Below are 18,896 nucleotides of genomic sequence, written 5' to 3'. Positions count from 1 at the left end.
ATGTTACGTCACGTTGCTTGCGTCACGCTGGCTCCTCGGAGTCTTGCGGCCGCATAGACAGGGCGGTGGATGCACCAGCCCGAGACCCCTGGGGTTATTGTGCATTATGCACAAGCCCGTCCCAACATCCCCCGAGTTGTTGTCTACTCGCACAAGCCCATCCTGACGTCCCCCAGTTTCTCGTGCGCTTGCACAAGCCCACCCCGATGTCCCCGGGTTCTTGTGCACTTACACGAACCCACCCCGATGTCCCCCCCCAGGTTGTCGTGCGCTTGCACAAGCACGTCCAGATGTCCGCTTGTGCGATGGCACAAGTGATGTGCATCCACCGCAGGGATGAGCACTAGGTGGCAGCCGGGGCGTGATGTGCACGGAGCCAGGAATTAATTCAATTGTTATTTTTACCCCCACCCGAGAGATGAAACCTTTGTGGAACGAGATCCCAACCGTTGGTGCCTGCAGGTGCCCTTGTGTGTGCCGAGCCGTGTCCTATCTGCTTTTTTTTTCCCCATCGCCAGCCCTGCAGACTCCATTCCCTGAGAAGTGCACGTTTTTTCAAGAAAATAAATCCTCAGCAAGTTGCTACAGGAAAGGCCGCGAAGGGCTTTTTAATTAGGTCCAAATATCATCTAAGGTTTTTGTCATTGTTTTTGCATAATCATGCCAAAAGCTCCCAAAGCTTTGGACATCAGCTGGGTGTCGGGAGTGTGCGTGTTTGGGGGCTTCCACGCATTTACTGTCCTTTTGTGAAATTTTAGCGAATTTCTTTGCAACCTTGGGAACAAAGCCTGGATTCTCCTGCTTAACAGGAGCAACATTTCTCATCCATTCAGCTCAGTCCCGGAGCGGGGACTTTTTGAAATACGTTTCCAGGGTTCTGTATAGGTCCCCAGTACATTATGCCTGTCCCTGCCACGCTCTATAACAACCTCCTTCAATATTTGCATCTGAGCGATGAACTAAATATCCTGTCTGTGCTCAGGGCCGTGGATGTGCTGCTGGCCGGGAGGCCAAACTGCTCAGAGATGTCCTTGCCTGATCGTTTCTCCTCGAGAGAGCATCACCAGGGTCTCCGCTCAGTCCCCAGCGTTGGTTTTTACCAAGCATGTAAGAACTTTGCATCTTTGCAACCTCAACTCCAATGTTTGGATTTGGTGGCCAGTAAGTTAAAATAAAGTCACGGGTGGAAGGGATAGCCTACTTTTCCTCTTGTCCTACTGCCATGGCCTTATTCAGCAAAGTGTTTCATCAACTAACAATGCCGAGCTGTTGGGCCCAGCTCCAGAGAAGCGTTTTAATAAAGTTAGGGGTGTAAATAGGGCTCTGGAGCCAAGTGAAGCTCAGTCTTGGTCGTCTCCAAGCCTTGTCCTCCACGGTTTGTAGTGTAACAAATACTACAGCTGCCAAACGGCCCATTCCTAGAAAACCCAACCTTTTGCACACAAAGCACAATTAAGCCTCTAATGAACACCAAAGCCTCTTCCAAAGCTGAGGTTGGGCTGTTGAAGAACTGTCTTTGCTTGCAAATCCAGCAGTGAGGAAGTTGCAAGTGTTTGTGCAGGTGCAACGTGGCGTGACCCTTCTTGTCACCCACAGAAGACGTGTGAACCTCATGGTCTCCACCCCCTGCCCTCTATCGTCACCATTCCTGGGAAGGAGCCACCCCAAGGCACCTCAACTGTCTTTGCCCAGTCCCAAAGTGACAGGTGACAAAATTGGTCCCTGTTCCTGCCCAAAGGCTTTGTTCCAAGCCAGGAATAAATTCCCATGCCATTCACATGAATTCGGGTGCCATTACCACCCCGAAACAATGCCAAGCAGAGAAGGAGAAAGCCAGAAAGCCTTCCAGAAGATATTCCCAGAGCTAACCACCCTCCCCAGTTTCGCTGCCAACTCCCAGTTGCTCGGGCTGCCATCCAGCCACTGGTTTGGCTGTGCTTTCCTCTGCTGGATTTCAGTGCCCAGGAGCCTCTCTTGCTAAAAAACCCCTCAGGTCTCCAACGAAGCTACATCCAGAGGATGGTGAAGCCACGTCTCCATATTTTATTTAGCAAGCTTAGCAAATGAAGGTCCTCCAGCTCCTCCATGCAAAGCTGTTTCTCCAATCTGATTTTTTGCCAGTGTCTGCTGTACCTTCTCATATTTTAACCCTCTCTTGAAGTGGGAGCTCAAGTAGATGCAGAGACCTGTTAGCTGTGCTGCTGGAGCTGCGCACAGAGACATATCACGTCTTGGTGGGGCTGATTCTGGATTCAGTCTCTATGAGGCTTTGGGTGATTTTTTTTTTTTTTTTTTGGTTTAAAATGGGAATAAATATTCCTCACTGTGCAGAATCAGGATTTCTGGAGGCAAAGATGTATCTCATCAAGATTTGAGCCTGCAAATACCTTGAAGTGAACTGGTTCTTGTGCACGTGGCCATTGCTCCGGCTAAATGGTTGCTGAAATATCTGCCTGTCTGCTCTTCGTGGAGGAGATGGTGCTTTGGATCAGGATGTGGGAGCCAGCAGGTGTCGGTGTTAAGAGGAGAATTCCTTTCGGGGTGGGGACATGCCGTAGTATCTATCCACACAATAATTCATAATTAGAGGTTATAATGTGCATCCTTTAAATGTTTTGGATCCTAATACAATTGCTAAATCCCTGCAGATGGCATTCGTCAAAGCCTTATAAACACAGGTTAATTCCTTCCTCTTGCAGTGTCTCTTGGTCTCAGCAGCTTTGTGGTGGAGCTCCACAATGTCAACCAAAGCCACGAAGATACTCTTCCTGCTTCTTCTTCTCCTCCCTGTGGTGTCCCAGGCTGCTGCAGGTAAGTGTAAATACAACCAACGGGCATTTTTGGTTTTGGGAAACAGGGAGCGATTCTGTAAACGAGGAATGAACTCGTGATACGTGCGCAGCTGATGTGATACTTGGCATCGAACCTGCCTGCCCAGCACTGAGTAGTCAAACTCCAGTTTGCCATTTCAGCACCCAGGTGAGAGAGCATCACAGTTTACAGAACTCGGGAATGCTTTCAGACGTCGCAGCAAGACTCAACAGCAGGTTGACGATCTCCTGAGATGCCACTGCTATCTGCAGGTCGAGCTGTGGCAAACAAGGGGACAGGCTTTCTTCATGTGTGCAGATCCGAAGAAAGATACTTACCAGCTCTTTTTCTCGATTACAGTGTCAGACACTGTGACGTGTCGGAAGACCAAGGGAAAGTGTTCGTTCGTGCTGTGTCCCTTGTTTAAGCGAACCACCGGTACCTGCTACAATGGACTGGCAAAGTGCTGCAGGCCATTATGGTGACCCTCCGGAGCCCATGCAGTGGTTGGTAGCATCAGTGGCAGCAGTAGTGTAGTTTTGTCCTTCTTTACATGGGTACGTGTTGGTTTTGGTGCTGTCTTTCCTCAGAGCTGGTGGAAGTTACTTTTTCATGTAGCCACGTGTCTGCTCTTCACTCGTGTATCCACACCTGGGAAATCACTGCGGCACCTCCTCGTCCACTGGACCCTGTCCCTCTGCTGTCACCAAGGCAGGGTTGAACTGGTAGAGGCAGGGACCAGACTCTTCTCAATGGTACCCAGTGACAGGACAAGGGGCAACGGGCACAAACTGGAACACGGGAAGTTCCATCTCAACATGAGGAAAAACTTTTTCACTCTGAGGGTGATCGAGCACTGGAACAGGCTGCCCAGAGAGGTTGTGGAGTCTCCTTCTCTGGAGAGATTCAAAACCCGCCTGGACACGATCCTGTGCGACCTGCTGTAGGTGATCCTGCTTTAGCAGCGGGTTGGACTAGACGATCTCCAGAGGTCCCTTCCAACCCCTACCAGTCTGTGAGTCTGTGAATCTGTGGTAGCCTGAAACTGGGCAGCTCCTCTCCTCTCCTCTCCTCTCCTCTCCTCTCCTCTCCTCTCCTCTCCTCTCCTCTCCTCTCCTCTCCTCTCCTCTCCTCTCCTCTCCTCTCCTCTCCTCTCCTCTCCTCTCCTCTCCTCTCCTCTCCTCTCCTCTCCTCTCCTCTCCTCTCCTCTCCTCTCCTCTCCTCTCCTCTCCTCTCCCTGCCAAGGGTGGTTTGTGGTGGGAATCATGCAGATTTCCCCCTCCTGTTGGGGAGAGTGTGATGTGTCCCATCTGATGCTGAGATACTACAGCAGACCTTACCCATCCCATATGCTCTCCTGGAGCCACCCATGGAGCATTGATGGCCTCGGTTGCCACCCTGGTGTCCCAAGGGGAGAGCACAAGGCTAATTTCCAACCACTGAAGAAGTTTAGTTGGGAAGGGGCTCCCTGTTACGGTCCTGCTGCTTCACCTGGGTCGAGACCAGGAGGGCTGGTGCTAGGCAAGGCTCAGGTCTGATAGTGCAGCCCCTTGGGACCCTCTTCCAGCTCTTGGACTTCTGCATTGCCCTTTCCATCCACCACATGCCAAAGGGATACACGGCAGGGACCTCACTGCTTTCTCTCCCACGTCTCTCCCACCTTGTCCTTGTCTGTGATTTCTCTCTCTGCCTTCATCCTCACCAGCCAGGCCCTGCCTGGTGAGGTCCCAGCTCCTCTGGCCAGACCTTCTCTCTGTCCTGCAGCACTTGGTTGCTGCTGCAAATGTAATATTTAGAAATATCTTTGTTAATGTCTGTTAACGTGCCTACCTTCTCCATACATGATGGCTGTCTTTCCTGAACAGATGAGTAAATGTGAAATTTAACTCTCACTTTCCCATCGTCCCTGTAGGACCCCTTTCCTCTTCCATAAGACTATTTATTTCCCATATCCCCTTATAATCATCTCAAAAAAAGTATTTTATCTTCCACCTTTCCCATTCTGTATCCTCAGAAGGTGCTGTACTGGCTCGGTCATCTGTCCAGCTTCTCAGAGGACATCTGGCTGATTCAGACCCTGTTCTAGAGGGAAGGTCTGGTCAACTCTCATTTGACCTCTATCATGATACAGCAAGGGCTGGAAACTGAAGTCTTCAGGGATGTCCTGCTGCTCTCTTGGAGGGTCTGCAAAATATATCGACCTTCCAGTGTTGAAGCATTCTATGCTCCTTTTCTCTCCTCTAACACATACTTACTTGCTGTGTCCAAAGAGACTCCAAACTATTTGAGTTGTGTAAATACCTAATAAAGCATGAGTAATACCACAGTGTGCTTTAAAGAATTAATTGGTGAGGAGTGTTTTGATTCCTCCGGTTCCTGAGGTGTAGGGCTTAGGTCCTGTGGATCTTATACCCAGCCACACCTCATCAGCAGGCAACTCCAAAACCTGGGAAAGGTTTTCTAGGTCATCTCCTACCTGAGCCCAAGTCAAGAGGAGATTTGATTAACTCCACAGTCAGGGAGCTCAGATTTGTTCAGCCCAGGGGAGATGGCTTAAAAAAAATAAATCTCATCAGACATCTGTGCTGCTTTTGGTGTGGCAGCTTCTCCAGGCACAGCTAGTCCTGCAAATGCACCGCAGCTGACATTATTGTACAGCACGTTGCCACCGCCAAAGAAAAAAATCATTCATAATAATCAAGCTCTCCAAGTCCAAAGGTGCTATTCGAACCTTAATCACTCTTTCCATCTAGCGATTTGAAAGTCCTTTGTACTCGTGAACTGAGGCTTGCACAACTCGTAGGAGGTAGCCAAGCATACAGAAGGTACCTGCTGTTGTAATTAAGCCACGCTCTTCCACCCAGGAATAATTTTAACCCTTTTAGTTCCGGAATAAGAAATAATGATAGCAAAAAGATGATAATTGGTGGTATGCTAAAAAGTGGCAGTGCCTGTGTCACGGGGCTGGCTTTCAGGAATAATAAGTGAGACTCCTCAGTGGCTGTATAATTATTGCAGTTAGGAAATCAAGTGCATTACAGAGTATGCGAGAATTGCTACTCACGTTGAACTGGTGAAGAAACTGGGGCACAGAATGGGCAAGTGTCAGCAAGGTCATTGCTGCCTAGTCACCCACATCCAGCAGGAGGAGAAAGATCTTGGGAGTTGTTCTCTGACGTCCTAAATTGTTTATCCTCTTTGAAAAATAAATGCAGGCGTCATTAACACAGTAGCATGCAAAATCATTCTTAATTGTGACCAGCAGCTGGGGATAATTGATCCTTTGGTGTAAAGCATGATTGCTGGCCACCACATCCCAGAAACCTGAATAGTCATGTCATGGCTATTGGGGAGCAGGCATGGAAACATCTCTTCTTCACAGAACTCAGGAAGATTCACTCCATGGGAAAGATGGATAACGTAAGAGTCAGGGCTATGCTGAGCTGGAAATGCCTTCATCATTTGAAGGGGTTTCACTGCTTGAGGCTCAGAGAAGCCCAACAAGATTGGGGAGCTGGACAGCCCATGCTTTACTCATCCAGTGGACAGGAACAATGAGGAGCATCAAAACCACTTGCACAACTGTGTGCCCCGATTAGCACTGCACTCGTGGGTTGGAGAGGAGGTAGTGAAGGCGAAGGGAGTCTTGGCTTGCCCACAGATGGTACCTCATGGACCCAGCTGGCCCTCACGTGTTGAGCCACCCGTGTGCACCTGTTTCAACGCATGTTTTGCTACACACCCTAGCTGCAAATATTTCTCAACACCTTAGAGCAGGGTTTAAGCAATAGTCCCTCCCTTGTGGACCCAGATAGCGGGTCACATCTTTTGCAGATCATTCCCATGCTTGAGGTGATGCAGCAGAGCAGTTGTGAGAGGTGATTGTGGGTGATGCTAGGACACGCAGAGATCACGTTTTTATTGCAGTAAAAGGGTGATTCTTAGAACAACTAGTCGTGGCACCCACAAGAAGAGTTGCCTTCCTGGATTTGGTCGTGAGTGGTGAAAAGGACCTAATTCAAACGTTGTTTGTGAGAGAGCTGCTCTGTAAAAGTGACCACAGTACAATTAGGCTTAACTGTGTTGTGGGACCGAATACATTCAACGTGTGAACATTTAATCTCAATAAAGCAAAAATGAGGAAAGAAAAGCACCAAAGGCAGCAGTCCATAGGAGCAAGAAGCCTGCAGGCGGCCTGAAAGATGTTAAAAAAGCTGTGCTAGAAACCTCAGTAAAATATTTGCTTTGACTGGAAAAGAAAACAAAGAGCTCTAAGAAAACGCCTGCAGGGCATGAAGGGCAATGAAGGGAGGCTCTCCAAGGGAAGAGCTCAGTGGTGAACAAACGGCTGACAGAGGAGAATGGCAACTCCCATAAAACGTGGCAGGCCAGATTCAGCTAGGAAAGAGGGCTAAAAAGGAAAGTGAAGATGCCTTTGAAACAGCCACCTGAACCGATAGTAGAAATGTCAGTAAATGCACGGAAAGCAGGAAGCCATTGGGGGAGTCCTTGATGAGAAAGGTGTAGGAGGGCACTTAGGTGTGGTATGCTGTACATCTTCTGTCCATGACGGAATAGTAAAGGCTGTAATAAAAATAAAATTGCTGAGCATGGGCAGTGAATTTCTGGATGTTGCTGGCACAGGAGGCTATGGAGGTAGAAAACACCAGCAGGCCCGGTGTGGTGGGCTGACCCAGGCTGGGGGCCAGGTGCCCACCAGAGCTGCTCTGTCACTGCCCTCCTTAAATGGACAGGGAAGAAAAGGTACAATGAAAAGATAAAGAAAGGATAATGAAAGGCTCATGGGTTGAGATAAGGACAGGGAGAGATCACTCACCAATTATCGTCACGGGCAAAACAGACTGAACTTAGATGAATAAATTCATCTAATTTATTACCAAGCAAAACAGAGTAGAGGAATGAGAAATAAAACCAAATCGTAGAACACCTCCCCCCACCCCTCCCATCTTCCCGGGCTCAACTTCACTCCCGGCTTCAACCTCCGCCCCCCTCAGCGGCACAGGGGGACGGGGAATGGGGGTTACGGTCAGTTCATCACACGGTGTTTCTGCCGCTTCTTCATCCTCAGGGGGAGGACTCCTCTCATCGTTCCCCTGCTCCAGCGTGGGGTCTCTCCCACGGGAGACAGTCCTTCATGACCTTCTCCAATGTGAGTCCTTCCCACGGGCTGCAGTTCTTCACCAACTGCTCCAGCGTGGGTCCCTCCCATGGGGTGCAGACCTTCAGGAGCAAACTGCTCCAGCGTGGGTCCCCCACGGGGTCACAAGTCCTGCCAGCAAACCTGCTCTGGCGTGGGCTCCTCTCTCCACGGATCCACAGGTCCTGCCAGGAGCTTGCTCCAGCGCGGGCTTCCCACGGGGTCACAGCCTCCTTCAGGTGCCTCCACCTGCTCCGGCGTGGGGTCCTCCACGGGCTGCAGGGGGAATCTCTACACCCCCTCATCCTCCCTCCATGGGCTGCAGGGGGACAGCCTGCTTCACCATGGTCTTCACCACGGGCTGCAGGGGGATCTCTGCTCCGGCGCCTGGAGCACCTCCTGCCCCTCCTTCTGCACTGACCTGGGTGTCTGCAGATGTTCTTACATCTTCTCACTCCTCTCTCCAGCTGCAAAAGCTCGAACTGTTTTTTTTTTCTCTTTCTTAAATATGTTATCACAGAGGCGCTGATTGGCTTGGCCTTGGCCAGCGGCAGGTCCGTCTTGGAGCCGGCTGGCGTTGGCTCTATCAGACACAGGGGAAGCTTCTGGCAGCTTCTCACAGAAGCCACCCCTGTAGCCCCCCCGCTACCAAAACCTTGCCACGCAAAACCAACACATCCAGAAAGGGTTAGGCAAATTCATGGCCAGCAGATCCTTAAATGCGTATTGAAAGGATGGGCAAGGGTGTCCCCTGCAACATCCCTGCTTTTGCAGTTATGGATGTTGGGGCAAAATGGGAGGACTTGCCCACAGATAGTGCCCAGGCTCACGTGCTCTCTCAAACAGCAGGGAAGGCATGGAAAGAGAAGGCAAAGAGAAACAAAGAGAAGGCATGGAAAGGGGTTGAAAAGAAGAAGGAGAAACAGCATCCAGAGACAGGCAAGGGAGGGTGAGTAGTGTCTGGAGTCAGGCCAGTTAGCTCCCTAGCAGAGACATGACCATCAAGTAGCAAGTAATTCTGTGCTCAAAGAGCAATTAAATTGAGTAACAACAACTGGCGCTGCTCGTGATAACCATGAAGCCTACCTGAACTGAGCAGTTTAAAGATAGCTTCAGGTTTAGGATTTTCTTCCACGCCACAGGGACCAAAGGTTGTGAATGAGGGGCATGCCTTTGCAAGACACCTGCTTTGTGGACATTTGAGTGGACAACTGCTGGGTAAATCCCACCAGACCCCACTATGTACCATTTCCCTGAGGGATCCCATCGCACAGCATCAGCTTCCAAAGGAGCTGTACGGAATGACCATGCAGGAGCACAGCAGCCTGTGTAGCTGTTTTTATCATGCTGGAGAGTAGCTTCAGCCAGCAAGCACAGGATATATGGCACAGAAACCTTGAGTGAGCTGCTGTGGCCAACCTTGTTGCACAAATGGAGGTGAGCCAAGGCGGTTTGCATGTCGCTCAGCACATTTCCCGAAGCAATGCTGCAATATTTTGAAAGTGATACGTCTGTTCCTCATAGGAGGACGGTAATGGAGAGGATTCATTGGACCTCCTTGGTGTTCCCCAAAGCCGCGGGGACTGTCTGATTGGCCACCAGAAGGCTGTGAAGAACAAGCATCCTTCACCACCCTCCAGAAACAGCATAAAGCCAAGCTCTGCTCCTTCATCTTAATGCATCTGGGTGGCTGACACTGATCCAAGGACTGTTCCAACCTAGAGCCTCCTCTTACCTGGTAACGACTGAAATCTTCTCATTATTCAGCCTCTCTTAAAAGTTCTGTCCTTCTTAAACAGGCTGCAGACTTTATATCTGTCATGTATAGCTGCATTTCACTGTTATTGCCTTAACCGTGCAGTGACTCCAGTCTATCAAGAGTCAGTTCTAGAGATTTCAAATATCGATGAGGGAGAAGAGTTTTTGTTGGCTGTGGGAAGACAGCTGAGAGGAAAGGCAAACACTCAGAAATTAATCCTGGAAATCATGTAATTCTTGAGGTGAAGGAAAAGCAACAGCCTCTAAGCAAGAATAGGGAGAAGCTGGATTTTAACTTAACTGTGAAGGCACTTTTCCTGCTTTTTTGCTTTTTTTAATTAGAAAAGCTTGAGAACACACATCATGTTGTTTTGTATACGTATAGCAAAAATTGTCTTATTTTTCTTTCTGAATTAACAGCTTTAACTTCCATAAGGCAAATCAAATTTATTGCAATATATTGCAAAGTATCAAGCAATCTAGGATAAATACCTGGTTAATTAATACATTAATTAAAAGGGGATTTAAAACTGTGTTTTTCTGCACAGAAGTTTCTTCCTGTGCCATGAACCTATGTATGCTCCAGGGAACCCTTAGGACAATAGACATTATTATAAAGAAAGTGTGTCATACTCTCCTAGATAACACTTGGTCTTGAAGAGCATTTCTGTACGGCACTTCCCAGCCCACTATGATTGTGGAGGGACAACTCTCTCATTAACATCTTGGTGTCATTTCTCTGTAGTGACGGGAGTTCCTAGTCCACCTTCTGCCATGAAAATCCTTTCCTTTCTCTTTGCTCTCCTCCTGGTGATATTGCACGGCACCGCAGGTAAGGCGTAGATGAAGATGAGGGGCTATATAGATACTGGTGTGTTACAAAGGTCTCCTGTCCCCTTAGGGAAGTGGCCAAGTTGCTTCCTGCAAATAAACTTCATATATATCATCAAAACTTGTTGGCAGATTACAGATGATACATGAAATTAGCAGGCAAACACTTCAACCAGAGATTCAGTGCCTTTGCTACTCCTCCAGAAATCCAGTCTGAGTTGAAAGCACTAGGGGCAACCCCAAAATTACCATTCAGAAGTGGCATTTTCCCCATTAAAGCTTACAGACCCTTGTACTTAATCACTTTGTCTCTGGCTCACCCTACAACAAACCACTCATAGTCAAATATTCTTTAGCCACACAGAAAAAAAACCAGTAATCTGGTCCCATGCTCTCCAAATATCCTTTGCTTCAGGACCTTGTACTTGGGGTGGGGAGGCAGAAGATCATGAGCTAAGATTGAAATGCTTACTGGTAGCTTCTGCTCGGTGGAGAAACCTGTGCAACCATAAGCGGTGGTATTAGGCTGTGCCTGTTGGGGGGACGCAAGGGGGTCTGGAACCCCAAACCCACCTTACTGTCTGGAAAAAGGGACTGTGTTTAAACACCATCCCTGAAAATGGCACAAGTAGAGTGCAGGGCACTGTGTGCACAAACAAGTGCCAGCAGAGGTTTGATTTCTGTGGGAAAAGGATGGAAAGTTCCCTCTGAGGTATAAGGATGGGAAAAGACTGTGATGAGTTGCAGAAGACCAGGACCATGGGAGAAGTGTCATATATGCTTGCCTGATCTTATTCTTACCTGGGCTTCTACTTATGGCTGTTGTCATAGAAAGGACACCGGGCAAAATATTCCTTTGGTCTGGACCAGAATGGGTGTTTCATGTCCTTATTTAACATACAGATACACACAGTGGGCTTTTGGGCTGTTTTCAGTAGGAAACTGGGTCTTCTGGGTATGGTAAAGCAAGAAATTTATCCGGAAGAAAGTGTTTCTGAGAGCTGAAACTGCTTACAATCATCTCTGCAGTGTCACACAGACAGATAGTTTGGGACCAGAAGTGCTTTATTCAGCTTTCCCAGCACTCCTTTATCTCTGCCTGGGATTTTCTGGGTACTGCTGTGTGTGCATGCACCACAAAACTCACGTGCTGCAAATCCAACACATCAGGAATGAACTGAATCTACCGTACATGTGTAATATTAATGGTCTGTTTGCTGAAACAAGCTCCCTGCTTTCTGGATATTCTGGACTTAGTGTGTTTGAATTAATTGGTTCATGTGAAGTCAATCAGGTGCATCCACAATGCATCAGCCTGCCAAGCTACATCTCTATTAATCAACCAAACAGGGCCAGGCAACATGCTGCCTAATTGGTCGTCTGCTCCCTAGGGTAATTTTGACCCCCGACAACTAGCACTTTCACCTGTTCTGGGAATAGCGAGGCAGTTTGAACGTGGATATCCTATTTTAATGGGGAAGAAAGTTTAGCCGTGTAGATATGAGCAATTGCACACTGCTTGGCCTCAGACCCTAGAGGGCAATGAGTGGTGTGCTGTGTTTACTAGCATGGCAGTGGTCGTTCTGCATGCATTGTTGAGTTTATCCATGTACGGGGGGAATCTACACAGACTGCGAGATACCAGGACCTGTTTGAGACATGGGTTAAATTTATAGGGAGGGAAATAGGCCAAATCTATGGAAATCCAGATGCACAGAAATCCCCATCTTTCTGCCCCTAGAAGTGGCAGCTTCCCAGCTGAGCTGGTGCATGCATGTCTCCTTAATTGTGACCTACAAGACTGATATGTCTCCACTTACTGTTTTCTATCAGATCTCTGGTGTCCATCCCTGAAATCTGAGTTCCTAAGGGAGTCCTGGGCTTGGAGACACAGTTCTTACATCTGAGGAAGGGATTAGAGCATTTGCTTGATTATTTTGCCCATAGACCTCCTCCTCTGAGGGTTGCACTAGGACTCTCATGACTTTGGGCATGGTGTGGTATGGTGTCAGCACACAGGAATTTAGCAAAATGGAAAACCCTGACAGAAACAACTGCCTCCTGCCTTTTTTTTTTTTTTTTTTAATGGTACAGGCTTTGCAAGACCTCAAAGACCTTTCATACGATGTGGATATCGTGGGACTTTCTGCGTCCCTGGGTTATGCCCTCGTGGCAATGCTTATCTGGGGGTGTGTCGTTTCGGGCATTCTTGCTGTAAATGGTAAGTTTAGGATTGGACATGAGCAAAGATGACTTTCCAAATTTTCAGCTAAGTCCTGTGTAGCAGGATTTTCCCCATCAACATAAGCCTGAAAACCCTCTTCTTTTTTTTTTTTTTTTTTCTTTGTGTAGGTTGTAGTGTGGCTAATTGCACAGGATCTCTAGGGATGTGGGGATGATCGCTTCTCACGTCGCTGGATTCAGGGAACCATCGTACCACTCATCAAGGATTTGTCATTCTTCTTTCAATAAATGCAAGATCTGGGGAGGTTGTATGGCTGCTGTGTGTGATGTTCTTTTCTCTAGAAGTGTTGTTTGCCTTTAGAAATTTGAGCAAGAATTTTGAAATCAGGTTAAAACTACCAGGAATACGTAAGTTTACCAAAATATTTTCCCCCCGTGGGTTGGTGATTGAATGAGTGCTGGCATGTTCTCCACCCATGCCTGCCAGGAATCCTCTGCCATACCACAGCTGGGGTCAGTCACTGTTTCTGTAGGGAGCACGAAGGTCTTCAGTGTGATGCTTCATAGCACCTCTGCTCTGAAATCTTTGGGTTCCCACCTCCTGGTCCAGAGCTTTCAGACCTGGGAGCAGCATCCCGTTGCATTATAGGGACTAAGAAGGACACACTGTGCAGAACAAGAGGAGGCAGGTGACCCTGTTTTAAAATTTGAAGCCTGATTTTACCTTTGGTTATTTTGTTTGACATAAATTTGGAGTACATCTGCAAAATTCGTATCAGCTGCAGTAGCAAATCAGAAGATGGGGGTTAGACCTACAACATTGCTTGAGACAATTAGACAACACGTACGAAAGGCCAATACCCCTGCTACTTCAATCACTCCTCTTACTCCTCTTGCAAGAGTTTTCTCCTGTCGTGCCCTGAACTCTGATAGAAAACTCAGAAGGTGCAGGTTGCTCAGTGAGCTCCTTTCTCTGCAGCTGCTCTTGCATGGTCAGGAGCATCCTTGCGCAGACAGGTCAGCCTTCAGACTAGCATTTGGTGGCTGTGGCCAGTAAATAACTTTCTGCCCTGAGACTAGCTGGCATGGCAGAGGTCATGCACATACAGCCAACCTCAGCCTCCAAAGCAAGGCAACCTCAGCCTGTTCACAACTGTCCTGTGCTCACGCTTTTCCCCCGAGTCCTGCCCAGATATTGCCAGAGACCGAGCCCAGGCCAACAAGCACTGTGTCAGAATAACCCTGGGGCTTAAGCACAGGCCAAGGACCTTTCTGAAACATCAATCTGATGTAGCCACCCTTTCCCACAAACGGACGGAATTTAATAGAGAATGTGGCCAGGTTGGGCTAGCTGCTCCTAGGGCATATTTTTGAGGGTAAGGGGAATACATGATTTGCTGAAATACAAGGGGGAACTGACCTCAGGTCTCCCATGGCTCATGTGAAGGGCAGCACTCATGGATGCTCAGCAAAGGTAGGAGCACTAATGGTTGGCTTTTAAACCAACCCAAGTGCCTACGTGAAAAGGACTGACTTGAAGCCCTGAGCTTGCCATTTGTGGCAAAGCATCTGGCCTCCCTTCTGCAAATGACTCTGCTACCATCGAAACCACATCCTTGTGAAGGGCAGGAAACTGGGCCAACGGCCACCTCGCAGGGATTCCCCTGGATGGAGACCTGAGGAAGTTGCCAAGTGGAAGCAAACCAGCAATTTACAGTTTATGTCCTAAGAAGTTTTGCACAATCCATGGTTGGTGAGTGTTTCTTTCACACACTGGAATGGCACAAGATGTTTTGCTCAAGGACCAAGGACTTTGCAGAGAGAGTTCAGCCCTTGCTATTTTAGACTCAGCTCTGGAGACGATCCAGTGTCTGTAGCCAGCATCATGCAGAATACTGTATCATCACGCTTTTAGCTCATCACCACAAATAGCTATCCTTGCACTTACTGCTGGGGAATGGCTTCAAGAGCCAGCTTAGAGTGAAACACAAGCTGAAACCTCACCCCCTTGGATCCACGCTGCACATCTCCTCCCTGCTTCTTACCCGAATTCCACCTCCCCAGAAGTCTGTGCGTGTTTGAATTCATCTCACAGCTCTTCCCAGGAGGTAGAGATGCTGCTGAGGATCGAATAGAAAATACCAGACAGATAGCACCAGAACTGGTGGAGTGGGACTGTCCACGCCATGGCCAGATGCAAGGGTGCGCAGCACCTAAAGCTCATTTCAGATACACATCAAGCCCTTGGTGGAGTGGCTGGTAATGCAAAAAATCATAGTTTGTGCCACTGTGACTCTACTACATCCCCCAACGGTACTGCTGTCACTCTTTTAGCACAGCCCCTCTCTCTGCACGGGTCTGAGAGACGGCATTGTTTCTCAGCACAAAGGCAAGAAGAATAGCAAATCTGCTCACCCCAGTGCCCCAGCAGCCCTCTTTGCACATGAAGCTTCACTGGAGAAGACAGATGCTCCCAGCACCTCACTGGAGGCACAGCAGTGTTAGCAGCACTCTCTGGGTCTCTCTTTTCCATAGTATTTTTGCTCCATCACAACTGCTCAGTCTGGACTGACATGCATCATATAGAGGTGATGAATATGGAGCAGGACATGGAGTTTTGAGCTCGACCTGACCTCAGGGTGAGCACACACAGGTGTTCAGGGAGGGCTTGGGTGTGCACGGAGCAGGACCAGTGCCCATTAACAGCTTGGATACAGCTACCCAGGGCTAAGACTGAGCTGGCTGGCCTCAGGAACAGGCTGGTTTAGTGTTGGTTTGCATGAGTCCAAAATTTCACGGGACGTGGCCAACTTTCAGTGTCCTTTTTGTAATCAGAGTACACAGAAATAACGGTTCCTTAGAAGTGGGCTGTGGAATTAGCAGTTTTCTTGTTTCAGGAGGGACTGGTGAATAGATGGCAAGTCTATACAGAGAAGCCGCTGTCATCTGGATTGGGTTCATCTGCACTTAACGTCAGATGACAATGTTCCCTTCATAGATCATGGCAGAGAAACGGGAGTTTTTTAAGTGGGGTTCACCAGGCCTGTTTTGGACATCACCGTGAGGATGATGTGACTCGAGCTCCTTCTGCTGTGGAAGGAGCAGGAGGTGAAGACTTCAGCCCAACTACTTCATCACTGCAAAAATCTGCATGTGAACAGTTGAGTCCTGCCCCTGCTATATCTTGACAGGCGTTCTCGTTTCTGCTGTGTCACCTCAGTCCCCTTACACACAGCAGCAGGCATTGGCAAGCTGCTTTGCTAAGCAGGATGGTACCTTGGAAGAGCAACGGCCAGTGGCCTCCTCCTGGACCCTCCACAGCTCCAAACCGTGTGTCCCAGGTGAGTCCCTGCAAGAGGACATCTGTCTCCCAGCAAAGTCCTGGACCGACCTGCTGGGGTCCAAAGCTCCTCTGCTTCTTCCAAACATGCAGCGACTCTCTTCCACCATTTCTGTGGTGGCTGGATCGCACAGGCATTTGGCATCTTGATAAGGTGGGACAAGGAAACACCCAGTTGCCAACCTCCACTGCTGAAATCCCCAGCCCCTGGTAGCTGGGAGGATCATGAGTACTTTTCCAAACATCAATCAGAAGAGGCAACCCAAATCTCAGGCATGCACCACAGCCCCCTCCAGACAGGCAAGGACTGTCACTTGTTCTGGTGGCATGTGGATCTACAGCTACAACAAAGAAAAAGGGAAAAGGCCTTCTCCCCTTTTTTTTTACTGTCTGCTGAACTGTCATGGCACCAAAGCTGTGGGAGGCGATGGGCTGGAAGCAGCTGCATCTGGTGGTCAAGCTCCTTAGAGAGCTTCGTTAAGGTGGCAATTAACTAGATCTCTGTGCTGTTGCTCTTCGACACATGCACTAGCTCAGTTTTGGGGTGGTGGAGGAAGTAAGAAGCTGTCCTGAGTGCCCTGCTCCTGACCACCATGGCAGACCAGCATTAGCTGCCATCCCCCTGGAGACAGACCTGCAAATGCTTTGTACAATTTCCCTCAGTGGGGAGAGAAATTGAGTCAGGAAAGAGCAAAGAAATATGATGAGGTGTGGGATAAAAGGTATATTCATGTAACCACTCAGCAAATATACATTATGCAAGAGTATATTTTTAATATATATACATATATATAATATGCTTGATGAATCTGCCACAAGGCTGACAAAATGAACAAAGATGGCACCATCAATACATTGAGAACCAATAAAGGGTTACATACAGCAAACTCTTAACACAACAAAATCACAATTAAAGCTTGTCATTCATGGGATTGCCAGTTGGATGGAGATGTCATCGCATGTGGCGTCTTCCCAGTTATTTTCAAGTGAAGCATAGAGAGCACGCTTCACTTGGGGGGAGGAATACAGAGCTCCTTTGTGTTGCAAAAGCAGATTGCTTGCCAAGGTCTAACGAACAGGGATGCAGTGTGTCCCAAGACATGTCCAGCAAACCACAGCACCGAGCAGCCCTTACGCAAGGCGGGATGACACAAGACCCCAGGCTGGAGGCCTGGGAATCCTTCGCAGAGGTGTCAGAAGAGGAAAGCGATGTTTCTCTTTCTCTGACGGGGGGGGGAAGAAACAGAAAAAGGAGCTTTTGGGCTAGACATTTTGAGGTACCAGCCATCCCAAGAGACACTTGCCACGTGGAGAGACCGGCTGGTTGGGACAAAACTGCTGCTGCTGCTGCTGCCAGTATCCGAGAGGCTGCGGGAGGCTCCTACCCCCGGTGACTGGTCACATCTCCTCTCGGACGGGCTGTCCCCTCTCCTCAGTCCCGTCCCTCTGCAGGTGCTGCACGACACACAGGCAAGGACTTTCCCATTCATCTCTGCCTCCTTTCTCTTCTCCCCAGAGCTGTGACCCTGCCGACAACCCCCAGTCATGCGGATCCTGCCTCTCCTCTGCGCTCTCCTCCTCCTGATGCTCCAGGGAGCAGCAGGTAAGAAATGGGGGGGGGGGGGGGGGGGGGGGATTGTGGAGGATTTGTCCTTTGTCAATATTTTGCAGGGAGGATTTGCCAGCTCAGATTATGAGTCACGTGTGACTTCTCCTGGTTGCTGTGGCATCTCCCCTGGGGTCCCTCACTCTCCATACTTTTAAGAAAAAGCTCTGGTTGCAGATTGCTGGGACCTTGTAATAAAGCCCTTGCGCTCCACAGAGGAGGATTTGCTACCTTCTCCGTACCTCCTGGCCCTTGCCTTTCTGAGTCAGCAGCAGTGGTCAAAGCAGCCTTGCTGGAGAGGAGAAGGAGGAAGGAGAGCAGATCCTTCTTCCACCCTCAGAGTCCTTCCTTGTGCCAGGAGGGAGTCAACAGATGTGTTGGAGAGTCTTTGCCAGAGATTGCCGAGGGATGGTAGTGAGTGTCTCCCATCCCAGTGCCATAAACATCACCTTGATTTCTGCTGCAGACACCTGCCCGGGCATTCATGGCAGGGGACAGTCAGGGGTGGGCTAACACTGGTCACACAGGGACCAGTGGCTGCACTCAGTATCTTTTCAGGGCCATGAAGAAGGTCTCCTCTTTCTGTGCTCTGCAGGGCTGTCCCTTGCTCGAGGATCGCCCCAGGACTGTGAGCGCCGTGGGGGTTTCTGCTCTCACAGGTCATGCCCTCCGGGGATCGGTCGCATTGGCATTTGCTCTGAGCAAGACTTCTGCTGTCGGATGTAGGTTCAGGGCTGCCCGAACGGCTGAGGTTGCTGCCTGTTGGGGTTGGAGGTGGGGCTGTGGGAGAAAGAGGGGAGACTATGCAGCCCAAGGGCATGGGGACATCCCTGAGCCCTCACTGCTGCCCTGGTTGGGACAGGCACTGCCAGACCTTTCCTTCTGCAGACGATGGTATCCCTGATGGGCTCCTGGGTCCCCAGCACCAATCTCCGAGCAGCCCTCTGAGACCAGTCCATGTCCTCGCAGCGTGGTCGGGGCGATGCTGCATGGAAGCACCAAGCACCACCAGGAGTGACAACAACCCTGAACAGCCAGACTGCTGTCCTGCAGAAATCCCTTACCCCAACGTCCCCAATACAAGGTGGTGGTTTGCATCCCAACTGCCGAGGTGTGTGTGTGTGTGTCCTCAGGGAGTGACGGGCAGGCGTGCACCTCTTTTCTCTCCATGCAGGGAAGGGCAGAGAAGACGGGGTGAATTCCCCATA

General features: G+C 49.3%; 2 protein-coding genes across 2 annotated transcripts; both read left to right on the top strand.

The window, feature by feature from the left end:
• The first annotated feature begins 2,738 nt into the window (after positions 1 to 2,738).
• Positions 2,739 to 3,296, top strand: LOC104639082 (gallinacin-14). The gene is made up of 2 exons (XM_010307067.2): positions 2,739 to 2,811; positions 3,172 to 3,296. Exons 1-2 carry the CDS (start codon positions 2,739 to 2,741, stop codon positions 3,294 to 3,296), a joined length of 198 nt encoding a protein of 65 aa, XP_010305369.1.
• Positions 3,297 to 17,267: 13,971 nt separating this feature from the next.
• Positions 17,268 to 18,414, top strand: LOC142601241 (gallinacin-5-like). Its single transcript, XM_075750034.1, has 3 exons — positions 17,268 to 17,472; positions 17,599 to 17,685; positions 18,284 to 18,414. The coding sequence occupies exons 2-3, from the start codon at positions 17,628 to 17,630 to the stop codon at positions 18,412 to 18,414; spliced, it is 189 nt and encodes a 62-aa protein (XP_075606149.1). The 5' UTR covers positions 17,268 to 17,472; positions 17,599 to 17,627.
• The last annotated feature ends 482 nt before the right edge of the window (positions 18,415 to 18,896 follow it).

This window comes from Balearica regulorum, chromosome 3, assembly GCF_011004875.1.
Source record: "Balearica regulorum gibbericeps isolate bBalReg1 chromosome 3, bBalReg1.pri, whole genome shotgun sequence".
Lineage (NCBI taxonomy): Eukaryota > Metazoa > Chordata > Aves > Gruiformes > Gruidae > Balearica > Balearica regulorum.
This window is presented reverse-complemented; position numbering and strand designations above follow the sequence as displayed.

Coding starts and splice junctions, on each gene's coding strand:
- LOC104639082 (XM_010307067.2), top strand. CDS start 2,739: ATGTCAACCAAAGCCACGAAGATACTCTTCCTGCTTCTTCTTCTCCTC. Junction 2,812..3,171: donor GGTGTCCCAGGCTGCTGCAG/GTAAGTGTAAAT, acceptor TCTCGATTACAG/TGTCAGACACTGTGACGTGT.
- LOC142601241 (XM_075750034.1), top strand. CDS start 17,628: ATGCGGATCCTGCCTCTCCTCTGCGCTCTCCTCCTCCTGATGCTCCAG. Junction 17,686..18,283: donor GATGCTCCAGGGAGCAGCAG/GTAAGAAATGGG, acceptor TGTGCTCTGCAG/GGCTGTCCCTTGCTCGAGGA.